This window comes from Mustela nivalis, assembly GCF_964662115.1.
Source record: "Mustela nivalis genome assembly, chromosome: 18".
NCBI lineage: Eukaryota > Metazoa > Chordata > Mammalia > Carnivora > Mustelidae > Mustela > Mustela nivalis.
The window spans coordinates 41,661,551-41,687,555 of record NC_139037.1 but is presented as its reverse complement, the minus strand read 5'-3'; the positions used below and the strand labels follow the sequence as shown (position 1 = coordinate 41,687,555).

The 26,005-nt window shown below is 41.6% G+C and overlaps 1 protein-coding gene across 2 annotated transcripts; it reads left to right on the top strand.

Annotated features, from left to right (window-relative positions):
• The first annotated feature begins 4,072 nt into the window (after positions 1-4,072).
• On the top strand, positions 4,073-25,589 carry FAM187B (family with sequence similarity 187 member B). 2 transcript variants are annotated; one of them, XM_082708706.1, is made up of 2 exons: positions 4,073-4,805; positions 25,178-25,589. In XM_082708706.1, exons 1-2 carry the CDS (start codon positions 4,093-4,095, stop codon positions 25,563-25,565), a joined length of 1,101 nt encoding a protein of 366 aa, XP_082564832.1. In that variant the 5' UTR covers positions 4,073-4,092; the 3' UTR covers positions 25,566-25,589. The 2 variants fall into 2 exon arrangements, with proteins under 2 accessions (XP_082564832.1, XP_082564831.1); XM_082708705.1 differs by lacking the exon at positions 4,073-4,805 and adding an exon at positions 22,025-22,815.
• The last annotated feature ends 416 nt before the right edge of the window (positions 25,590-26,005 follow it).

The window sequence follows — 26,005 nt, the reverse complement described above, 5'->3', positions numbered from 1 at the left end:
AGTTCACTGTTTGTGTCTTCTGTCTCCTCACATCTGTTCTGAATTGCTTGAATGAATTTTTCATCTCAGTAGTTGTATTTTTCAGCTCTGGAATTTCTGTTTGGTTCTTTTTTATATTTTCTACATTTCTGGTGATATTTTCATTCTGTTCATGCATCATTTTCCAGTCTCTCTCCATATCTTCTCAAGCTCCTTGAGCATTTTAAGACTTTAAGTCTTTGTCTGGTATGTCTACCACCTGAGCTTCCTTGGGGATATTTTTCCTTTGAATGAGCCATACTTTTCTGTTTCTTTATACTTTATGATTTTTTGTTGTTGTCAAAAACAGACATTTGAATCTTATAATGTGGTAACTCTGGAAATCATAATTCCCCTCCCCTCCCCAGGGCTTACTAGCAGTATTTGTTTTTGTAAGGTAACTCTATGCTGGGGGTCTGCCTGAGGTGCACACTTAGGGTTCATCTCAGAGCTCTTCTGAGTTTGCATTTTTCCGTGGGCTCATGCGATGAAGTTTCCCTACATTATGTATGGTTGCTTACAATTCTCCTAATCCCTAAATGTCTGGCTTCCAAAAGGGGGGAAAGTGGGAGAAAACCCAGAGGCTGTCCCTTTAAATCTCCTGGGAGCTGCTTCAGCCAATGAGGGTCAAACCAATGGTGGTCTGCTTCTGTGACTGCACTTCTGTGATCAGAGGTAGTAATATGCAACCAGAATATAGAACCCGATATTTAGAGGACAAGGTCCTTCTTATGCATTCCCCAATAACAACTCTGGGTGATCACTTTATTTACAAAATCTCATCAAATCTTCAAAAGTGCCCTTTGGAGCCAGTACTATTAAAACCCCTATTTTGAAAATGAGGAAACCAGTTCCCAAAGAGAAAGCCATTTGATCAGAATTCCATTGCAGGAAGAGACTTCACTGCAGTTCTTTAAATGTCTGAGAAAGAGAAAAAAACAGCCTCGGATAGCTGGGAGAGGACCTGACACTAATAACAGTGTCGGTGTTCCTAGAAGCTAGCCTAGAACTTACATCTAGATCATGTTATGTTGTCAAACATAAACAATTCCACAACACAACAACATCACACAAAGCCTCTCTGTGACTATTGTGAACCAAGAAAAGATGAGATCAATCTATAATCATGCCTGAAAAGACAAGAACATGGTCCAACCCACAAAATACCAAACGTTCTCCTCTCCCAAGTCCCATGACTACTGTCTTAGCTTCACCACATTCTTCTCAGCTTCTAGATAACGTAGAATTACTCTCACCAAACAAGCATTCTCTTCTACATCTCTCCTGTATACAAAGCCCTGATTTTGTTTGTCTTCAATGATTTCTGTAGTCAGAGAAGGTCACACCTCCCCAGTCCTAGAGACACAATCTGGTTGTTAAGCCAATCATGGAAATTCTATTTTCTCTTGGAGATTGATGTGGGTCTGTACACGGGACCTAATCCTGGCCAATGAGACTTTAGGATATCTGATGGGATAATTTTGGAAATGATCTCAACTTTATGATATAAAAGAACACTCCTCGTAGTAAACATCAACTGCAGTAATCATTACCGATCTCCTTTTGCCAAAGGTTTCCTGGGCGTGTAGAATTCTGTTTCCTTTGTTGGGTTGGTAGATTGGTGGTAGTGCCCTGTAACTGTTTCTGGCCAGTGGTTTGTGAGCAAGTGACAACTGTCATTTAAGGCCAGAGCATTTAATGGTAGACATAAAATCCTACAGATCTCTCTTTCTTCCTCCTCTGGCATGAAACTAGAAATGTTTGAGATGACTTTGCTCCATTATCCTGGTTCCCTGCGTGATTATAATGCCAACCCACCATGAACAAGGAGCTTGAGTGAGAAATAAACATTTGTTTTTGCAAGTCATTGAGATTTGGGGTAAGTTTGCTATAGAAGCAAATAGACTACCTTGAATGATACAGAAATCAGTGTCCCGAGTGACATGCTGCTGTAACCAAAAATAAAAATGCATGGCATTGGCTTTGACACAGAGCAAAGGGAACAGGAAAATGTCTTTGAAAGCAGCAGGATGGAGACTGTTGTTTGAGATACTTTTAAAGGCAAAATAATATACTTCATGAACTTGCAGCTTTGAGGGAAACAGTTGGAATACAGAATAGGAGTGAAAATTCACTAAAATTGGCCAAAAATTGGGAAGGCCTTTGAGAGACAAAATCCAATGAGCACTCAGATTCTGCCAAGGATAAAACCAAGGGTACAGCCTGAATTAAATCATTATTAACCATTGTTAAAATCTCTGTGCTTGACTTATTTCGCTAAGCATGATTCGCTCTAGTTCCATCCATGTTGTCGCAAATGGCAAGATTTCATTTCTTTTGATGGCTGCATAGTATTCCATTGTGTATATATACCACATCTTCTTGATCCATTCATCTGTTGATGGACATCTAGGTTCTTTCCATAGTTTGGCTATTGTGGACATTGCTGCTATAAACATTCGGGTGCATGTGCCCCTTTGGATCACTACATTTGTATCTTTAGGGTAAATACCCAATAGTGCAATTGCTGGGTCATAGGGCAGTTCTATTTTCAACATTCTGAGGAACCTCCATGCTGTTTTCCAGAGTGGCTGCACCAGCTTGCATTCCCACCAACAGTGTAGGAGGGTTCCCCTTTCTCCACATCCTCGCCAGCATCTGTCATTTCCTGACTTGTTGATTTTAGCCATTCTGACTGGTGTGAGGTGATATCTCATTGTGGTTTTGATTTGTATTTCCCTGATGCCGAGTGATATGGAGCACTTTTTCATGTGTCTGTTGGCCATCTGGATGTCTTCTTTGCAGAAATGTCTGTTCATGTCCTCTGCCCATTTCTTGAAAACTGGACAGCCACATGTAGAAAAATGAAATTGGACCATTTCCTTACACCACACACAAAAATAGACTCAAAATGGATGAAGGACCTCAATGTGCGAAAGGAATCCATCAAAATCCTTGAGGAGAACACAGGCAGCAACCTCTTCAACCTCTGCCGCAGCAACATCTTCCTAGGAACAACGCAAAAGGCAAGGGAAGCAAGGGAAAAAATGAACTATTGGGATTTCATCAAGATCAAAAGCTTTTGCACAGCAAAGGAAACAGTTAACAAAATCAAAAGACAACTGACAGAATGGGAGAAGATATTTGCAAACGACATATCAGATAAAGGACTAGTGTCCAGAATCTATAAAGAACTTAGCAAACTCAACACCCAAAGAATAAAATCTCTGAATGAATTAAGATACTCCTGGAAAATCCTTAAGATACTCCCAGGTAGGCAAAAGGGCTCAGTGAGAGAAAGATGGAGAATATGGCTCTCCACAGATGCCTGATACAGTGTTTCTGCAATGACAGAGAAAGAGAGAGGGAGAGAGATGGGGAACATCTTTTTTTTTTTTTTTTTAAGATTTTATTTATTTGAGAGAAAGAGAGAGAGAGAGAGAGCATGAAAGGGGCAAGGGGCAGAGGGAGAAGCCTGCTCCCCGATGAGCAGAGGGCCTGATGTGGGACTTGGTCCTGGGACTCCAGGATCATGACCTGAGCCGAAGGCAGTCGCTTAACCAACTGAGCCACCCAGGTGCCCGATGGGGAACATCTTCAGCCAAACTGCGGATGTGGGTTTTTGCAATGGAGTTGGCTGGAGGCTTTTAAGAATCCTTAGATCCCAAACTTTGGAAGGCAGGAAGAAGGCCAAAAACACTGCTCATGAGGGGAGAAGGACACCTCTCTCAATGCCACCTCAGATGCCGCCAAGGTCAGTAATGGAAAAAGAGAGATCTCTCTGGAGACGGGATACATGAGCACAGGGACCAAAGACTTAGAAAACACCTCCATCCCACCTCCATGAGCTGATCTGGTGCTATGCTAATGAAGCAGTCCTCCCCAGTTATGAGACAGGAGGACCTTGCTGTATTTCCTCAGTGGATTTTAGAGATGGTACAGACCAGTGATTTCTGTTTCTCCAGAAAGTGAGGCAGGACCAGGTTTCATTCCACTCAGGGCTGAAGCCCGAGTTCTGTGGGTGACTTCATAATGCCCAGGGTGGTTCCCAGCATCCTTTTGTAGCAGGCTACCATGTTGGCCCCCCTGTGGCTGCTTAGCCTTTCTCTCCCCAGTCTGTGGGCAGAGATATTAATCAGATGTTCCTATAAGAGTCTCTGCCAGCAGGCCCTAGTCTCGGGCAATGATGTTGTCCTGCAATGTGACTACCCCAAGGCACTCTGGTACTTCTCTCCCATTCTGGGGGAAGATCCCTTCCTGATCTCCTCTGTGCCAAACATAAAGAAACTTCCTGGGGGCAGCCTTCAACTGACCAACCCTCAGCCCTCCCAGACAGGCCTCTATCACTGCCAGGACAGTGACAATGCCCTTGTGGTAGAGTACGAGATTGACTTCCAAGATGTCAGCACCCTGCACATAACCCACAAAGGCCTGGGCCAGAAGCCCCTGCAGAACGAGACCCTGAGTCTGGGTGGTCGTGTGCTCGTCTTCACCCACTGGGAACCCTGGCAGGACTGTAACCGCTGCGGGGAGCCCGGGGAGCGGAAGCGGCTGGGCTACTGCTACATCGAGGAGCCCCAGGAAAAAGCCATGCCGTGCTGGCTCTACCTGAGAGGGGAGAAGACGCACTCCAGCCGTCTGCGGACTGAACTGCAGGTGGAAGCCTGTCTTGCACCCTGCGACCATGTCAAGGAAACCAACCAGCCATACTTCATCTTTGACATTTACCCATTGGGCAAGTTGACCAACAACATGTGGCTTACCTGCCCCTTGGCCTCCATCTACAGGTGATGGGACCAGGGCATCAGCCCTGCCTTTGACCCTCGCCTAGGCTCTGTCTCCTGTGCCCCCCTGGGGCAGGGGGTCGCCTTCCAAAGGAAATGCAGGCTCTGTCTCCCAGCCCATAAGCATTCATGGTCAATCTGTCCAGGAAGGGGTCTCTTCACTGGCTTGTCCAGAGGTTCATTCAGTAGGAACTGCTTGTGTCTATTCCGAGCCGGACCGTGGGCAGGTGGTGCTGGGGACATATCGGGGACTGGAAAGGTTGAGCCTCTGCCCTCCTAGGCACCTGATATTCAGGAGTGACCAAATGTAAAACCTTGGCTTTGGCCATCCATGTCAACATCATCACTAGTGTTGTTTCAGTGTCCTCACTGGACTCTGACAGATACAATTTGTCCATCCTTGCACCAATGTCACAGCATTTTTATTACTATACCTTTATAAAAAGTCATATCTGATAGTATAGATTTTCCAGCTTTGTTCTTCAGGATTGTCTTGATTATTCTTGGCCTTTTGTATAAATATTCTGGAATCAGCTTGTAGTTTCCATACCCCCCAAATCCTATTTTTTAATAAATTGGAACTTCATTGACTCTAAAGCTAAATTTGGGTAGAATCAATATATTACAATATGAAGATTTCTAATCGATGAACATCATAAATATTCCCATTAGGTAAGCTTTGTTTAATTTCTCCCAGTAATGCACAGTTATTAATATAGAGATCGTATGTATATTTTATAATATATATTCCTGAGTAATTGATTTTTCACGTTATTACAAATTGTGTCTTTTTTATGGCTATTTTGCATGGTTTAATAAGTTGGTACATGAAATAAAATAATCCAAGGTTATAAACAGTGTTTTGACTATTTACAAAATTTTAATATACCTGATATTAAAATCCGATTCAAGTCATAGATATATAAATACCACACACACATAATATATATTATACATAGTATTATAATAAAATATGTTATTATATTATATGTTATATATTATATTATGTTGTACACCTGAAACTAATATAATGTTACATTCTATTAGTAATTTGACATTTTGACTTTAACATTCAACATAATTTGACAAAATGACTTTAACATTTCAAGTAATGGAAATATGGCCTTATATACATTTCAGGTGTACAATGTAATGATTCAAGATTTCTATACACTGTGAAATAATCACCACAATAAGTCTAATTACCATCCATCACTGTACAAAATTACAAAAAAAATTTTCTTGTCGTAAGAGCTTTCAAGATTTACTCTTTTAAAAGCTTTCAAATATGCAACAAAATATTATTGACCTTTGTCAGCATATTATGCATTACCTCTCCATTTATTTATTTTATAACTGGAAGTTTGTACCCCTTGACTCCCTTCACCCACTCCACCCACCCCTCAACCTTCCTCCCCTCTGCCAACCAACCATTTGTTCTTCATATCTATTTTGTTTGTTCATTTGCTTAGTTTTTAATCTTATTTTTATTTTTTTTAAAGATTGTATTCATTTATTTGACAGAGAGTGATCACAAGTAGGCAGAGAGGCAGGCAGAGGAAGTGGGGGGGGGGGGAGCAGGCTCCCTGCTGAGCAGAGACACCACCCCCCCAATGTGGGGCTCGATCCCAGGACCCTGAGATCATGACCTGAACTGAAGGCAGAGGCTTAACCCACTGAGCCACCCAGGTGCCCATTGCTTAGTTTTTTAAATTCCATGTATAAGTGGAATCATATGGTACTGGTCTTTCTGTCTGATTTATTTCACCTGGCATAATTCCCTTGAGGTCCACCCATAGTGTCGCAAATGGCAAGATTTCATTCTTTTTTAATGGCTGATAGTAGTCTGCTGTGCATATACACTATGTCTTCTTTATCCATTCATCCACTAATGAGTCTTTAGGTTGTTTCTGTATCTTGGCCATTGTAAATAAAGCTGCAGTGATGTAAGGATACATATATCTTTTCAAATTAGTGTTTTCATTTCCTTCAGATAAGTTCCCGGGGTGGAACTGCTGGTTCACATGGTAGCTCTATTTTTAATTTTTTTGATGAATCTTCATACTGTTTTCCATTGTGGCTGCACCGGTTTGCATTCCTACCAACAGTTCTCAAGGGTTGCTTTCTCTGTACGTTCTCACTACCGTGTACCTCTTCTTATCTTTTAAATAATAACCATTCTAACAGGTGTAATGTGATATCTGATTGTGGGTTGGATTTGAATTTTCCTGATGATGAGTGATGTTGAGGCTCTGCCTGCTCATGTGCCTGTTGGCCATATGTATGTCTTCTTTGGAAAAAGGTCTATTCAGATGCTCTGTCCAGTTTTAAATTGGGTTATTTGGGGTTTTTTTGTTTGGGTTTTGGGGGTTTTTTGTTTGGGTTTTTGGGTTTTGGGTTTTTATTGTTGTTTTTGTTTGTTTTTACTATTGTTATTGAGTTGCATAAGTTCTTTATATATTTTGGATATTAACCCCTTATTGGAAAAATATTTTTCAAATATTTTATCCTATTCCATAGGTTGCCTTTTCATCTTGTTGATGGTTTTCTTTGCTGTATAGAGCATTTTAGCTTAATGTAGTCCCACTTGTTTATTTTTACTTTTGTTGCCTTTTGCTTTTGGAGTCAAATCCAAAGATTTGTTACTGAGACCAATGTCAAAGAGCTAAATGCCTATATTTTCTTCCAGGAGTTTTATGGTTTCAGGTCCTATACTTGGGTCTTTAATCCATTTGAGTTAATTTTTGTGTATCATGTAACATAGAGGTCTAGCTTCCTTCTTTTGCATATAGCTGTCCAGTTTTTTCCAACAATATTTATTAAAGACTGTTCTTTCCTCATTTTCTATTCCTTTTTTAAGTTTTTTTTATTTTGATGAAGTCCAATTTATCAGCCCCCCCCCTTTTTTAAGACTTCATTTATTTATTTGACAGAAAGAGAGAGCACAAGCAGGGGGAGCTGTAGGCAGAGGGAGAGGGAGAAGCAGACTCCTCACCGAGCAAGAAGCCCAATGCAGGGATGCATCTCAGGTCCCTGGGACCATGATCTGAACCAAAAGCAAATGTCTAACAGACTGAAACACTCAGGCACCCCTCCTTATTATATATTCTTGATCCTTTGTCATAAATTAATTAACCATATACATGTGAGTTTATTTCTGGGCTCTCTGTTCTATTCTGGTGATCTATGTGTCTATTTTTGCCAATACCACACTATTTTGATTACAATAGCAGTATAGTTTGAAATCAGGGAGTGTGATACCTCCAGGTTTGTTCCTTCTCAAGATTGCTTTGGTTACTGGGGCTCCTGGGTGGCTCAGTGGGTTGAAGCCTCTGCCTTCAGCTCAGGTCATGATTCCAGGGTTCTGGGATCGAGCCCCACATTGGGCTCTCTGCTCAGCAGGGAGCCTGCTTCCCTTCCTCTCTCTCTGCCTGCCTCTCTGCCTACTTGTGATCTCTGTCTGTCAAATAAATAAATTAATTAAAAAAAAAGATTGCTTTGGTTATTTGGGGCCTTAAGGGTTCCACACAAATTTTAGAATTATTTGTTCTATTTCTGTAAAAATGCCATTGGATTTTGATAGGGATTGCCTTGAATCTATAGATTGCTTTGGGTAATATGGACATTTTAAGAATATAAATTCTTCTAATCCATGAGCATAGAATATCTTTCTGTTTTTTGGTGTCTCCTTCAATTTCTTTCATCAGTGACTTATAGTTTTCAGTGTACAAGTTTTTCACCTCCTAGGTTAAATTTATTCCTAGATATTTTCTTTTTGATGCACATGTAAGTAGGGTCATCTTCTTAATTTCTCCAATAATAGTTAATGTATAGAAAGGCAACTGATTCTTGTACATTGATTTCATACCTGACAACTTTACTGGATTTGTTTAACAGTTTTTTGGTGGAATACTTAGGGTTTTGTATATACAAAACCATATTATTCACAAACCATGATAGTTTTACCTCTTCCTTTCCAAGTTGGATGTCTTCTTTCTTTTTCTTGTCTAATTGCTTTGTCTAGGATTTCCAGTACTATGTTGAATAAAAGTGGGGAGAGTGGGCATCTTTGTCTTTTTCCTGATCTTAGAGGAAAAGCTTTCAGCTTTTCACCATTGAGTATAATGTTAACTCTAGGTGTCTCATATATGGTCTTTGTTATGTTGAGGTACATTCCCTCTATTCACATTTTGAGAATTTTTATTACAAATGGATGTTGAATTTTGTCAAATGCTTTTTCTGTATCTACTGAGATAATCATATGACTTTTATCCTTCATTTTGTTAATGTGGTGTTTTGCGTTAGTTGATTTGTGAATGTTGAATCATCTTTGCATCCCTAGAATAGATCTTACTCTATTATGGTTTATGATCCTTTTAATGTATTGTTGAATTTCTTGAGGATTTTTGCATCAGATTTGCATCAGATTATTCATCAGATTAGCCCGTAATTAATTTTCCCTTTCTTTCCTTTCTCATTTCCTTCCCTTCCCTCTGTCCTCCTCCTTCCTCCTCTTCCTCCCTCTTCCCCTCCCTCCCCTCATTCTTCTTCTAAAAATAAGTTTGGAAGCATTCCTTCCTCTTGAAATGTTTGTGAGAGTTTGAGAAGAATAAGTATTAAATCTTCTTTGAATGTTTGGTGGAATTCACCAGAAAAACTGTCTGGTCCTGGACTTTTGTTTTTTTTTGGAGGTTTTAGGTTACTGATTCAATCTCCATACTAGTAACTAGTCTTCTGGGATTTTCTGTTTCTTTACGATCCAGTCTTGGGAGATTTTATATTTCTAGAAATTTATCTGCTTCCTCTTGGTTTTCCCATTTGTTGGCATATAATTGTACACAGTAGTCTCTCATGATCCTTTATATATAAACTTTATAGATTTATTCATTTATTTTAAAGAGAGAGAATGTGTACAAGTGGGACAAGCAGAGGGAGAGGGGCAGAGAATCTCCAGAAGACTCCACACTGGATGTGGAGCCCCGTGTGGGGCTCATTCTCACAATCCTGAGATGATTACCTGAGCCAAAACCAAGAGTCAGACATTTAACCGACTATACCACCCAGGCATCCCATGATCCTTTATATTTTTGTGGTTTCAGTTGTAACTTCTCCTTTTACATTTCTGGTTTATTTATTTGAACCCTTTCACTTTTTTTTAGTGAGTCTAGCTTAAGGTCTGTCAATTTTGGTTTATCTTTTCAAAGAATCAGCTCTTAGTTATGTTGTCCTTTCAACTGTCTTTTTAGTTTCCATTTCATTTCTTTGCTGCCATGAACTTTATTATTTCCTTCCTTCTACTAACTTTGGATTTCATTTGGTCTTTTTCAGTACGGTTAGATTGCTTACTTGAGATTTTTCTTTTTTTCTTGAGGTAGACTTGTATCACTTGTGCACTTCCGTCTTAGAACTGCTTTTTCTATATCCCATAGATTTTGGTATGTTGTAGTCCCATTTTCTTTTGTCCCAAGGTGTTTTTGATTTTTCCTTTCATTTCTTCATTGATGCACTAATTCTTCAGTACCATGTTGTTTTATCTTTACATATTTGTGATTTTTTTCCAGTTCTCTTCTTATAATTGATCTCTAGCTTCCTACTAGCATAGTTGGAAAAGGTGCCTGATATGATTTCAGTCCTCTAATTTATTGAGACTTGCTTTGTGGCCTAACATTTAATCTATCCTAGAGAATGTTCCATGTGCACTTAAGAAGAATGTGTACTCTACTGCTTTGGATGGAATGTTCTGTTATATATCTATCAAGTCCATCTTGTCAATGTGTCATTTAATGTTGATGTTTCCTTATTGATTTTCTGTCTGGATCATCAATCCATTGATGTAAGTAGCTTATTAAAGTCCCCTACTGTTGTTTTACTGTCAGTTTCTCCCTGTTAATATTTGCTTTATATATTTAGGTGATCCTGTATTGAGTGCATTAATATTTACAGATGTTATATCTTGTTGTATTGAACTCTTTATCATTACGTAATGTCCATCTTTCTCTTTTATTGCAGTCTTTTAAAAAATATTTTATTTATTTATTTGAGAGAGAGAACACAAACATGAAGGGGAGGGCAGAGGGAGAGGGAGAACCAGACTCCCTGATGATCAGGGAGCCCGACACAGAGCTTAATCCCAGGACCTTGGGATCATGACCTGAGCTGAAGGCAGATGCTTATCCAGCTGAGCCATCCAGGTGTCATAGTCTTTATTTTAAAATCTATTTTGTTTGACATAAGTATAGTTACCAACCTTTTGTTTGTTTGTTTTCTTTCATTTGCATGAAACATCTTTTTTATCCCCTCACTTTTAGTTTGTGTGTAACTTTACATCTGAAGTGAGTTTCTTGTAAGTAGCATATAAATGGGTCTGGATTTTCTTCTTCTTTTTAATCAATGAAGTCACTCTATGTCTTTTTTGTTGTTGTTGTTTTAGAGACAGAGAGAGAGAGAGAGAGAGCAGGGGAGGGGCAGAAGGAGAGGGAGAGAGAATCGTAAGCAGGCTCCACACCCAGTGCAGAACCCAGCACAGGGTTTGATCTCACAACCCTGAATCATGACCTGAGCTGAAATCAAGAGTCCGATGCTTAACTGACTGAGCCACTCAGGTACCCCCTACAACTTTCAACTGGAGAATTTAGTCCACTTAATGATATAAAGTTATTATTGATAGATAATACTTATTCTCTTTTTGTTAATTGTTTTCTGGCTGTTTTTTTGTTTTTGTTTTTAACATTTCTAAAATCATTTTTTTTAAAGATTTTATTTATTTATTTGATAGAGAGAGATCACAAGTAGGCAGAGAGGCAGGCAGAGAGAGAGAGAGGAGGAAGCAGGCTCCCTGCCGAGCAGAGAGCCCGATGCGGGACTCGATTCCGGGACCCTGAGATCATGACCTGAGCCGAAGGCAGCGGCTTAGCCTACTGAGCCACCCAGGCACCCCCAAATCATTTTTATTGGATAATCAATGCTCTTGATTTTCATTAACAGATATTATATGGGTAAAAAAGTAAAAGATTATTTCAGTGTGAAGATAAAACATAATAAATTAGATGATGACATGCAGCACCTGGGTGTGCTCAGTCGGTTAAGCATTGACCCTGAGATCATGACCTGAGTCTAACTGTCCAATGCTTAACCATCTGGCTGTTTTGTAGTTCCTCTCTGTTCCTTGCTCTCTTCCTGTGTTGTTTGATGACTTTCTTTAGTGTTATGATTAGAATCCTTTCTCATCTTTTGCGTTTTTGCTTTGTGATTACCATGAGCTTCACATATAATGGCATAATATATATACATATGTATATATATTAGTCTATTTTAAGGTGATAGCAAGCTAAGTTGAAAACATTTAAAAAATTTTTTAAGATTTATTTATTTATGGACGCCTGGGTGGCTCAGTGGGTTAAAGCCTCTGCCTTCAGCTCAGGTCATGATCCCATGGTCCTGGGATTGAGCCCCGCATCAGGCTCTCTGCTCAGTGGGGAGCCTGCTTCCCTTCCTCTCTCTCTGCCTGCCTCTGCCTACTTGTGATCTCTGTCAAGTAAATAAATAAAATCTTTAAAAAAATATATTTATTTATTTATTTATTTGAGAAAGAGAAAGCATATACAGGGAGAGAGAGGCAGACTCCCTGCTGAGCAGGGAGCCCGATGCGGGACTTGATCCCAGGGCACTGGGATCATGACCTGAGCCAAAAGCAGATGCTTAACCAACTGAGCCACCCAGTTGAGCACATTCTAGAATTCTGTATTTTTACTTCCATTTTATGTTTTTGATATCACATTCTACATTTTTTAATTTTTGTTTGTCCCTTAACTAATTATTATGAGTCTAGTAATTTTTGCTAATTTTATTTTTAACCTTCATACTAACTTTGTGATTAATCCACTGTGTTTTTATATATATCTTTACCAGTGAGATTTTTACTATCATTTGTTTCATGTTACTAATTAGTGCCCTTTCTTTCCAGCATAAGCACTTTTTAAAAAACATTTCTCATAAGGCTGGTTTAGTGGCAATGAACTTCTTTAACTTCTGCTTTTCTGGAAAACTCTTTTTTTCTCTCCTTCAGTTCTAAATGATAACATTTAGAGTATTCTTGGTTGGAAGTTTTTTCATTTCAGCATTTTGAATATATTACACCACTCTCTTCTGTCCTGCAATATTTCTGCTGAAAAATCTGCTGATAGTCTTATGGGGGGGGCTTGTATTTACACAGGTTGTTTTTTCTCACTGCTTTTAAGATTCTCTCTTTAACTTTTGAAATTTTTGTTATAAATGTGTCTTCGTATGGATCTCTTTGAGGCCGTCTTTTTTTGGAACTTTCTGGGATTTCTGGACCTGGTTGAATGTTCAAGGAAGTTTTCAGCCATTGTTTTCTTCAAATAAGTTTTCTTCTCTCTTCTCTCTCTCTTCTCCTTCTGAGACTCCTATAATGTGAATGTTATTCTGTTTGATATTATCTTATAAGTTCCTTAAACTATCTTTACTTTTCAAAATTCTTTTATTCTTTTTGCTGCTCTGTGTGAGTTCCCCTGCCCTGTCTTCCAAATCACTGACTCTTTCTTCTGTTTTATCTAATCTGCTGTTGAATCTTTCTAACCCACTAGTGTATTTTCAGCTCAGTTATTGTTTACAGTTCTGTGGCTTCTGTTTGGTACTTTCTTAGATTTTATTTATTATTAATTTTTGGTTGAAGTTCTCACTGTGTTTACCCATTCTTCTGAGTATCTTTATGCCATTACTCTGAGCACTTACTCTATCAGTTATATCAATTATCTCCGTTTTCTTTTTTTTTTTTTCCTGAAGTTTTATCTTGTTCCTTCATTTGGAACAATCTCTTCTGTTTTCACATCTTGCTAACCTATCTGTGTTTGTATCTAAGTATTAGGTGAAACAGCTACATCTCCCAGTCTTGAAAAAATGACCTTGTGTAGGAGATGAACCTTTACCATTCAACCCTGTCCTAGTTCTTGGTTTTCTCTCATACCTTTGTGATTTTCCAAGCAATCTGCCTTATTCTCAGTATGTCCCAGTTGTTGAGGGTGTGCCAAGACCTGTCAGAATGTCAAAGGGAGGAATCTCAGTCAGTGCCTAGTTTCTGGCTGATTGGAAAACGGACCCTCTGGCAATAGCTTTTAAATTAGGCAAATTTATATCATCCTATGGGGCTGCAATTGTAAATTCTGCTGACCTCTAGACTAGGTGATCTACAGGTGTCCCTTGTGTGAGAGTAGTGAAAATTGGGGCTCCAGGTGAGTATATAATCTCCTTTCCTAGAAGTAACAGTGAACTGTAATGAGACCAAGGGAGAGCACATAGTTGGTGTCACTTGGCCTACATTCCCTGAAAACCCCTTCATAGCTTCTATATGTGTGGCAGACTAGAAGCCTGGCCCTCAGGCTAGAACTCTAGGATGAGTAAATAGGTCTTTTTCACAGGAAGACTGCATTGTGTTTCAGTCTGCTGTCTGTGGAGTGCCCTGGAGATAGTAGCCTGCCAAGAACTGTCTCTCCCAATTGTTTCAGTCCCCTGAGACCCAGAAACACAAACACACACACACACACACACACACACACACACACACACACACACACCCTAACCAGCCATCAGGACTAGGCAATCAAGGGGAATCCCTTGTGTCAACTGTGTGTAGCTGCTAGCTTTCATGAGGCAGGCGGAGTGCAGAGGGCGGGGAGCACCCATCAGGGTTGCAGAGTGCCTGTTACCTTTGGAGGAGCAGCTAGAGAGAAAAGTTGTATCTTTTAAATTTCATCTCCTAATTGTTTGTTGTTGGTCTATAAAAATATATTTGGCATTTAAAATATATATATATTTTGTCAGAGAGAGAGTGCATAAGCAGGGGAAGCAGCAGGCAGATGAAGAAGCAGTTTCCCTGCTGAGCAAGGAGCCCAATGCAGGACTCCATCCTAGGACTCTGGGATCATGACTTAAGCTGAAGGCAGATGCTTAACCAACTGAGCCACCCAGGCATCCCTATACTCGGTATTTGTATATGACTTTGTATCAATTTGTTTTGCTAAATTCACTTATCTCCAGTAAAATGCTGAGTGGATAACCTTATGGGAGACATGCTATGTTGTTCTTAATATTTTACTAGTAAATATAATACTGCTATAGGTTTTTAGTAGAAAAACTATCAGATTAGCAAAATTCCCTTTTATTCCTAGTTTTCCAAAAGTTTTGACCCATGAATGAGTGTTGAATTTTATCAAATGCATTTTCTGCATCTACTGAGATGATAATACGGTTTTTCTCCTTTATTATGTTAATATAGTGAATCACATTTATTGTATTCATATTAAACCAAACTCCACCTTCCTGGGATAAATCCAATGTGATCATATTTATTCTTTTTGTTTATCATTGGAGGAAATTTGTTAACATTTGTTAATATTTTGTTTAGGATATTGTGCCCTTGTTCATGAAAGAGATTGGCCTGATATTTTCCTTAGTTGTAATAACCTTATATGGTTTTGGTATTAAGGTGATGCAGGCCTCACAGAAGTTTGGAAGTGTTTCATCTTTTTATATTTCTGGAAAGGTTTTGAAATATTGATGCCATTTCTTAATCGTTAAGAAATTTTTGGAAGAATTCAGTGGTAAAGTTTTTTGGCATTATACAGTTTTTTGTATATAGATTTTAAATTACAGATTCAATTTCTTTCATCGTAAATATGAAACAGTTCAGATTTTTTTCTTGTGCCAGTGTTAATAAGCTTTTCAATAAATGTATCCATTTTTTAAAAAAGATTTTATTTACCTCTTCAAGACAGAGAGAAAGAGAGAGAGAGAAAGAATGAGCACAAGCAGGATGAAGGGCATAGGGAGAAGCAGACTCCCCACTGAGCAGGGAGCCCGATGTAGGACTGGATCCCTGGACATGGGATCATGACCCAGACAAAGGTAGAAACTCAACAAACTGAGCCACCCAGGCACCCATGAATTTTTATAAGTTTTGGTCAAAAGTTGTTTTCAATATCATCTGATTATCTTTTTATGCCTGTAAGATATATAGTAATATCTCTTTTCTCATTGCTAGTATTTGTTGTTTAGGCCTTCTTCCTGCTTTTTTCCTTGATTCGTCTTGCTAGGGCTTTATCAGTCTCATTCCTCTTTTAAAGAACCAGCTTTTCATTTATTAGTTTTGTTTATTATAGTTTTGTTTTCTCTCTAATTGATTACTGGTATTTGAGATACTTGCTTAGATCTCTAGTTTTTATCCTTTCCCTCCCCCATCAAAATATGTATTTAGGCTGGAAATTTCCCCCCTAAGTAAAACTTACTTGCATCCTACAAGTTTTGATGTTAAATATCTTCTGTCAGTTAAAAATACTTATATTTTCAATTGCAGTTTCTCTTTTGATCCATTAGTTATTTAAACATTTCACTGTATAAGTATCAAATATCTAGTGATGTTCTTGTTATCTTATTGTCATTTGTGTCTAACTTAATTCTGCTGACCTAGAATGTGATTCTCTTCCTTTAACATTTATTGAGATTTGTTTTATGACCTAGAACCTGGTTACTTTTGGCAAATATTTCATATGAATATGAAAAGAAAGCATGCTCTGAAGTTGAGCACAGTGTTCTATATCTATACGGTCAAATTTATATCATATAGCTCAAATCTTCTATATCTTTACTAAATTTTTTGACTGTTACATTGTGGATTTTTCATTTTAAAATTTAGTTACTATAAGATTTTGCTTTATATATTTTTAGGTTCACACAAACTTAAGATCATTATAACTTCCTATTAGAGTAAACCATCTTATAAAATGTTTCCTGTAATCTCTATTAATACTTTCAGCCTTTGTATCTACTTTCTGTTACCAGTATAGCTACTACACCAGTTTTCTTTTATTTAGTGTTTGAATGCTATTTTCCCATGTCTTTACTTTCAACTTTTATCTTTTACTTAAGATGAATCTCTTTAAAAGTATGTATTTAGATTTTTGTTTTGGTATTCAGTCTGAATATCTTTGCCTTTTATTTTTTCTAAGGATTTTATTTATTTATTTGATAGAGACATAGTGAGAAAGGGAATACAAGCAGAGGGAGTGGAGAGGGAGAAGCAGGGTCCCCACTGAGCAGAGAGCCTGAGGTGGGGCTCGATCCCAGGACCCTGGGATCATGACCTGAGCTGAAGGCATACGCTTAATGACTGAGCCACCCAAGCGCCCCTAAAATCTTTGCCTTTTAATTGGAGCATTTAGTTCATTTACATTTAATGTAACTACTGATACAGTTGGGTTTAAGCTTATCACTGTCCTCTTTTGAGGACCCATTTTGAGTTTATTTTGGGGATGGTGTAAGAAAGTTGTCCAGTTTTATTAATTTTTTAAGTTTTTTATTTATTTGACAGAGAGAGAGAGAGAGTGCATAAGCAGGGCGAGTGGCAGGCAGAAGAATAAGACTCCTTGCATGTCCAGTTTCATTCTTTTGCATGTAACTGACTAGTTTTCCCAATACTATTTTTGAAGAATCTGTCTTTTCCCTATTGGCTATTTTTCCCTGCTTTGTTGAAGATTAATTGATCATATAATTGTGGGTTTATTTTGGAGTTTTCTTTTCTGCTCAACATAATCAAATAGGATTTGTTCCTCAGATGAAAGAGTGGTCCAATATCTGTGAATTGAAATACGTGATATATCGCATTAATTAGAGAAAGAATAAAAACCATATGATCATTTCAGTAGATGCAGAAAAAAGCATTTGACAACATCCAACATCCATTCATGATAAAAACCCTCAAGAAAGGCCATATATGAAAAACCCATGGTGAACATCATATTCTGTAGGGAAAAATTGAGAGCTTTCCCCCTAAGGTCAGAAACAAGACAAGGATGTCCACTCTCACTACTTTTATTCAACATAGTACTGGATTCACCAAGTATATTTTTTCATCAGATATTTTTAAATTATCCCATCTCCCCCTCTATTAGCTTATTAGATATGCATTCTTCTTATTTTCTCTAGAGATTACAAAATCAGTCCTCACTCATTAGAACATAATATGAATTTGTACTTGCACCATATCCTAGACAATGTAGACTTTATAACTCTTTAGCTCCCTTTATTCCCCTTCTATCTGTTGTGCTCTTGATCAAGTATTTTTATTTTAAATATATTTTAAACCCCACAAGACATTATTTTAAAACACTCTAGATATTCATTTAATTTTACCCACATATTTACTCTTTGGTAGTTTTCATTCCTGCATTACCTTGCTTACATTTTCCTGCTGCCTGGAGAATTCTCTTTAGTACTACTTTTAGTGTGCTCTGCTGTGGTAAATCCTCTCAGTTTTTGTCTGAAAATACCTTTATTTTTTGCCTCTGTCTTTTTTTAAATTTTTTTTATTTTTTATAAAATACCCTCCCCAATGTCCATAACCCCACCCTCCTCTCCCAACCCCCCTTCTCCCAGCAGCCCTCAGTTTGTTTTGTGAGATTAAGAGTCACCTATGGTTTGTCTCCCTCCCAATCCCATCTTGTTTCATTTATTCTTCTCCTACCCCCTTAATCCCCCATGTTGCATCTCCACTTCCTCATATCAGGGAGATCATATGATAGTTGTCTTTCTCCGATTGACTTATTTCGCTAAGCATGACACCCTCTAGTTCCATCCATGTTGTCGCAAGTGGCAAGATTTCATTTCTTTTGATTTTGCCTCTGTCTTTAAAGGATATTTTCACTGTGGCATATAGAAGTCTACATATAGAATTCTAGCTTGGCAATCATTTCCTTTTAGTGCTTTGAAAGTGTCATTCCAAGGACACCTGGGTGGCTCAGTTGTTTAAGCAGCTGCCTTTGACTCAGGTCATGATCCCAGCGCCCTGGGGTCAAGTCCCACATCAGGCTCCTTGCTCGGCGGGGAGCCTGCTTCTCCCTTTGCCTCTGCCTGCCATTCTGTCTGCCTGTGCTCGCTCTCTCTCCCTCTCTCTGACAAATAAATAAAATCTTTAAAAAAAAAAAAGAAGAAGGAACGTGTCATTCCATTGTCTTCTAGCTTCCATAACTTATTTGAATATTGCTTTATTTATTTTTTAAGATTTACTTATTTGTTTTAGAGAGAGAGAGAAAGAGAAAGAGAGAGCACTCAAGGGGAGGGGCAGAGGGAGAGGGAGAGAAGCAGACTCTCTGCAGAGTGCAGAGTCTGGTGTGGGGCTCAATCCTATGACCCTGGGATCATGACCTGAGCTAAAACCTAACAGACTGAGCCACCCAGGCACCCCCATCATTTCTTTTTAAAAGTCAATGTAGGATCATAACCTGAGCTAAAACCTAACAGACTGAGCCACCCAGGCACCCCCATCATTTCTTTTTAAAAGTCAATGTAGGATCATGATCTCAGGTCTTGATTTCAGGGTGATAAGTTCAAGCTCTGCATTGGGCTCCATGCTGGGTGTAGAGTCTACTTAATAATCATAATGATGATGATAATAATAATTTTTAAAAGTCAGTGTAGGGTCTTATGATTGTTACTTTGAAAACATGTATCTTTTTCCTCTATGGCCATTTTTATTATTTCCTCTTTGGTTTGTAGCAGCATTTTCCTATAAAATGCCTAGGTATGGCTTCATTTATATTTATCCTGCACAGGTTTTGAAGGCCATCTTGAATTTGTTGCTTAATATCTTTCATCAGTTTTGGAAAGTTTTCATTCTGTATCTTAAAATATTACTGATGTTCCTGTCTCTCCTTTGCTTCTAAGTCTCCATTTACATGAATGGTAGAACTTTTCCCCATATCTTATATGTCTCTTACACTCTTTTCTATATTATCTTATCTTTTCTTTTTTTGCATGCTTCAGTATAGATATTTTTCTGTGTGCCCATCTTTCTTTTCCTTGATCCACTTTTCTGTTGTGTCTAATAGCTTGCTCCCCTTTCTAGGGAATTCTCAATTTCAGAAATTTTATTTTTTAGTTCTAATATTTCCATTTGATTCTTCTATATAGGTTCAAAATCCTCATCTTAATTAGTCATATTAATCACAGTTACCTTAGAGTCTGTAGTTGCTGTTAGCAAGAGTATTAGTATGATATTGACTTCTCAATTGTAGCAGTAAGCACAACCTCACCCACGCTATTTAAAGTATAGCAGGGAATCTGGATTCTCACACGCAAACTCTTGGATTTTACATGTTGGTCACTGATTTAAATATTCTAAAAACATCCTAGAGAGACCAGTGAAAACATTTATCCAGGCTGGACCCAGCCAATTTGTTGCTTCTCATCTAGAAGATATGAAAATCGGAAGAGGGATATTGCACAGGGTCCCCATAGCCCTGTTTACCTGTTTAGAAAAGAGCCCTGGATGGAGGGGAGAGAGGGAGGGAGGCAGATGGAGGGGAGGCATCAGAAGTATAGATGTTAATATGTTTCAGGTAGAGGGACTTTATAAGGTCCTGGGAAGCAGACAAACACTCCAGATGGGTTTAATAGATGTGAGGACAGAGGGGATGTGTGGCCCACTCCTGGGGTGAAGGTGGCAGCAAAAGGCCATAGAAGAAGTTCCAGAGCCTAAACATAGAGCTTATCCCAAACACAGCCTGTAGAGGTCCCCACATGGGACAGGGATAAGACTAAGAGAGCCCCCAGCCACAGGAGCCAGGGAGAGAGGGAGGCAGGATGTCTTAGCAAAGACCTAAGTGAACCTCTGGCCTCACCCCTTGTCCACTACCCCTTAGTCACTCTGACTTCTATGCCCTCGAAATATGGCAGCCGTATCAGGGGTTTGGGAATCTTCTTCTTGGGATTATTCTTCCTTCAAATATCCACAATGCCCTTTATCTCACTTTATTCAAGTGTTTGTAAAACTTCACCCCTCCCATGAGTGCTCAGACAGGCCTGATCCCACTCCCTGAAATAGCTCACCCCCACACACCAACCCTTCATTTCCCATCCCCATTTCCTTGCTCTCTTCTTGTCTTTAGCAATTAGTGGGCAATCCTTATTATTCAAGGACCCATACCTGTGAATTCACTCACTCACTAAAATTCTGGTAGCCCCCAGATCAACACCCACCGTGGTTTTGTAGTCATGCGCAGACATGCACAGGGTTCTGAAAACACTGGTTCTCCTCGGTGCACACTCCCAGCGGAGATCCAACACCATGACACTGCCTTCTAGTTCCAGCTCTCCTACGATTAAAAGCATCCTTTTCATGGCCTGTTTAGCACCACTTTTTGCTGTTGTTGCATTTTTGTACTTTTTGTGATTCTGCTATTTAAAATGGCTCCCGGGCAGAGCTGAAGGCTGGCCAGTATTCCTAAGCACAAGACGGCTTCGACGTGTCTTGTGAAGAAAACAGGTGTCTCAGATAAGCTTTATTCAGCCATGAGTTAATGGTGCTGTGGGTTACAAGTTCAATGTTAACGAATTAACAAGAGAGGTCTTTAAAGAAAATACGCATAAAATAAGGCTGTGTATTGAGTGGTTGACAAAAATGTAATGACCAAAGGCTGATAGGACCTTAAACCTGCATTAATCCTGGGAACAATGTTTCAGTATTTGCTAATTCAGCAACTTTATAGAACAGTTATAACTTCTATGAAAAGGAGAATCTACTGTATCTGATCTTATATATTATATATTTGCTTATCATCTATCTCTAGTGGGTAAGTCTGAAGGAGGAAGAGGCTTTGTCCAACCAGCTCAGAGCTGCGATTAGAGTAAGGGCCAGTAACAGGCCTTCAGTAAAAATTTGTGAAATGAGTCAGTGATGATGGGGCAAGCCCACACAATCATTATTTTTAATTTCAGGGCCAAGAAGGAGTTTAGGAAAGGATTTGGGAAGGAGACACCTGAGAAAAATATTTATTTGTTTAAAATGAATTGAATCAGGCAGCTATCTGTGGAAAGAGTCTGGGACCAGTGTGTGCCAAGGTCCTGAGGCAGGTGGAGCCTTTTGCTTGGTAACCAGAGAGGAATTATTCACCTCTCCACGCTTACCACTCAGAATTGGGCCCAGAACATAGTCAGTGTTTGGGGGAAATGCATCCAATGCTCACATGTGATATTTGGATGCCAAACCAGGGGATGGTAGAGAAAACCCTGAGGAGACAAATTAAGTTTCTTCCTATCCCAGTGGAGTAGAGGACTTAGAATAGAGATGAAAAAGCATTGTCACACTGTCACCAATCAAATGGGGATTGTGACCTCACATACCCATGCGGTGGACCCCAGGACACCTCCCTCTCGCTGAGGCTTGAATTTCAGGGGTGACTTAACAGTGGCCAGGGGAGTGCCCTGCCCGCTGGCCCCAGTCCCAGTCCATCATGCTCGCCACCCCATGGCTGCTTCTCAGTCTCGCCATCCCTGCGCTGGACTTCCACATGACCTTCAGCTGTCCCAACGAGAACCAATGCCAGAAAGCCCTCCTCTCTGACAATGACATCTTTCTGCCCTGCAACTCTTCAGGGGCACAGTGGTACTTCTTCTTCCTGCAAGACAAGGCCAGCTGGCCGAACAAAGTCTCTAGAGTTTCCAACATAGAAATCATACCCGGGACTGGCATTCTCATCCGAGACCCGGCGCCCTCCCAGACAGGCTTCTACCACTGCCAGGACAGGAACGGCATCCAAGTGGTGCAGTATGGGATTGACTTCCAAGATGTCAGCACCTTGCACATCACCCACAGAGGTCTGGGCCAGAAGCCCCTGCAGAATGAGACCCTGAGTCTGGGTGGCACGGAACTCATCTTCACCCACTGGGAGCCCTGGCAGGACTGTAACCGCTGCGGGGAGCCCGGGGAGCGGAAGCGGCTGGGCTACTGCTACATCAAGGAGCCTCTACAGGAGCCCATGCCGTGCTGGCTCTATCTGGGGGATCTGAAGATGTGGTCCAGCCGCATGCGGCCAGAGATGCAGGTGGAGGCCTGCCAGGTCCCGTGCAAAATATCCACAGTGGATTTCATCACCTTTGACAACTACGAGATCAGGGAGGATTTGGGGTCCGTGTGGCTCACCTGCCCCCGGGGATCTATCTACAGGTGACTCTAAGGGGAGGCATTTAAGAGAGGGGGGCAACTACAGCCCAGAAGGACACAGTCCTTGCCCAAGGGGAGCTGTGTTGACCCTAAATCCTACACACTTGACTGTAGGGATCCCACCCACCCTCTGTCCCTACGGACCTGTGACAGCCCCTCCCTTGGGGGGAGCCCAAGCAAACTCTTGGGGCTTCTGCAGCCACCTGCTCTGTCACATACGGTCCCACTCCCTCCCTCTGGTGTTCTTTTCCTTATTTGCGCTGTGACTGCACTTCTTCTCTTTCCCACACTCTCTTGTCTCCCTTCCTCCTTTAAGTGTAAAAGTAGCACGTAGTCTCTGCAAAGACCCCACAGTTCGGGAAAGGGCACCCGCCCCTGCTTTCTAGCCTGGGACACCTGCTTTGTGTCATTTGGCAGACAAGCAGTTCCCGAGTGCCAATTGTTGGGAAACCCAGAGAAGAACGGAGAGACGTGGGGCGTCTGGGCAGCTCGTTCGGTCAAGCATCCAACTCTTTATCTCAGCCCAGGTCTTGATCTCAGGGTCATGAGTTCAAGCCTCACACTGGGCTCCATGCTGGGTGTGGAGCCCACTTTATATTTTTTTAAAGATCTTTTTATTTATTCATTTTGGGGAGAGAGAGCACAAGCAGGGGGAGCAGCAGAGGAAGAGGGAGAAGCAGGCTGCCTGCTGAACAAGGAGCCTGATGTGGGACTCAATCCCAGGACCTGGAGATTGTGACTGAGCCAAAAGCAGATATCTAACCCTCTGAGCACCCAGGCAGCCCAGGTGGAGTCTACTTTAAAAAAAAGAAAAGAAAAGAATCAAAAGAGGTCACTGAGATTTCAAGGGCTGCCACGTCTCTAGGGAGCTGGGTAGAGTGGCATTCCATGTGACGTTTATGTCTTGGACTCTGGATTCAGCCAGGCCTGGTCTCCATACTTCCCAGCTGTGTGCTTTTGGGCCTGTGGCTTCTCTCTGGGCCTCAGGCTCCCTGTCTGTTGAATGGGGTTGGATGAGTTTCCTTGGGCTTTCTACTGGGTGGCTTAAAACACCTGAAATGTATTCTCTCACAGTTTTGGAGGCCAGAAGTCCAAAGTCGAAGCGTCCCCAGGGCCCCATGCCCTCTGAGATGCTGTGTGAAACCCGTCCTTGCTCCCTCCTCGCTTCTGGGTATGGTGGGCAATCCTGGGCCTTCCTTAGCTTGTAACCACATCCCTGACCTGCCTATCACCACTTGGCCTTTTCCCTGTGTGTTTGTGTCTGTGTCTCCTCCTTTTCTTTAAAGGACACAGGTCCTATTGGATTTAGAGCCCGGGGACACTTCCGTCAGACCCCATCTTAACTGATCACATCTGCAACAACCCGATTTCCAAATAAGGTCCCATTCTGAGGTTTAGAACACATACTTGGTAAGGACACTCCCCAGGTCAGTCCGGAGATCTTGTGGGACCGTGGCCTCATGGGGTCATTGTGATGTCTATAAAGGTACTTATAACAGTGTCTGAGGAAAGTTCCACACTCTCAGAGGTATTAGCTTTTCCTCATAGGATTATTGGCCTCATCAATATTGTCGATTGAGTGCTCCTCTTCCCCAGCCACGATGGCTGTGATATGGGCCTGATCTGTGTGTTCACTGACATGGTGCCACTGAGGGCTTATAAGCCAAACACTGTTCTTGGTACCGGGGATCAGGGGAGACCCAAACTGGGAAAGATTCCTGCCCTCATGGAGCCATGAACAATCGCATAAATAAACATACAGTGTTCTAGGTGGCAGTGGTTAAGGGCCAGGAGGGGAGATGGGCGTGGAGGAGAGGATCGGTTTAAAAACAGAGGGCAGGGACGTCATCTGAGAAGTTGCCGACACTGAAAGGAGGCGAGGGAGCCCTGGGTGCTGAGGGAGATCACTCCTGGTGGAGGGAGGGGCAAAGGCCCTGAGACAGGATGGGGCCCAGCCTGCTGGAGGTTTACCTGGGAGGCCGGTGCAGCTGGGGCAGAGAGAGACAGAGAGGGAGAGCAGAGAAAATGAGGCCAGTCAGGGAGAGCAGGGGTGGGGCGTGGGGGGCAATCACGTAGGCAAGTGTTCTGGCTCATTCCTTCAAACAGCCTTGTGAAACAGGTAAAATCTTTACGTCCCCAGTTTTCAGGTGGAGGCTCAAAAAGCTAGAGACCTATGTCCCTGGCCCATTTAGGGCGGTGGGGGGGGTGGCGGGGGGCATAGGGCTCTGAGCTCCCTGCCAGCCCGGCCCTGCTTTCCCCCAGCACTCCTGGAGGGGATGCCCTGTTGGCTGTTCCACATCCTTTCCCGACCTCTGTCCCCCATTCAGCCCCCGGCTGCTGCAGCTCACCTTGTCCTCCTTTGCAGGCCCATCCTCTGGGAAGTCAACGACATCCCCCTGACCTGGCAGGGCCAGCTCTCCAACCAGGTCCTGAGCAGCATTCTGGAACCCACCAACGGTGGCAGGCAGCTTCAGATCTTCCAGCCGGCCATTTACAAGTGCTTCGTGAAGCAGGAGCTCATGGCACGCTTCAACCCCAGGCCCTTTCCGGATGTGCCGGAGACCCTCCAGCAAGAGGAAACTGGACCACAGCTGGAGTCAAGGGAGGCCCGGAAGGGGAAGGCCAGGTCCGTCCTCAAGGGACTCAAGCTAATGCTGCTGGTAGGCATCTTTTTGGGCCTGCTCGGCCTGCTGCTCAAGCTCTGCCACCCTTCCCAGCACAAAAGAAGCGACCAGGTGCTGCTGGTGAAATAAAGCGAGCCTCCGTGGCCCAGGACAGCTGGTCTCCCGCGTCTTCATCCCCTGAACAGTCCTTCCCATGGCAGCTGGGGCGTGGGCCTGGGCAAGGGCACAAGACAGACCCACAGCTACAGCCCAGGCCTCACGTCTTGTGTTCCTCCCTTGGGGAGGGAGGGATGGAATGAGACCATGTGCAGAGTGAGTCCTTGGGAGTTGGTAAACTGTCGCCACCTTCCTGACTGCATTCCTACAAGGACAGGGGCTGAGATGGAATGGAGGTGGGGAGCCCCGAGACTCTGCAGGCCTGCCCCCACTCTGCCCCCACTGTGCCTAGGGCCTTTGGGCTTAGGGTGCTGCCAGGGGAGTGGGTGCTGCCAGGGGAGTGGCCCAGTGCCACTGGACACGTGTCACCCTTCCTGGCTCTTGCAGGGCAGAGAGCCCCCTCAGGCCCCTGA

What these genes read in the sequence shown, in the direction of transcription:
- FAM187B (XM_082708706.1), top strand. Translation starts at nt 4,093, where the DNA reads ATGTTGGCCCCCCTGTGGCTGCTTAGCCTTTCTCTCCCCAGTCTGTGG. An exon ending in CCCTTGGCCTCCATCTACAG is followed by an intron (nt 4,806 to 25,177) that starts GTGATGGGACCA and finishes CCTCCTTTGCAG; the next exon opens with GCCCATCCTCTGGGAAGTCA.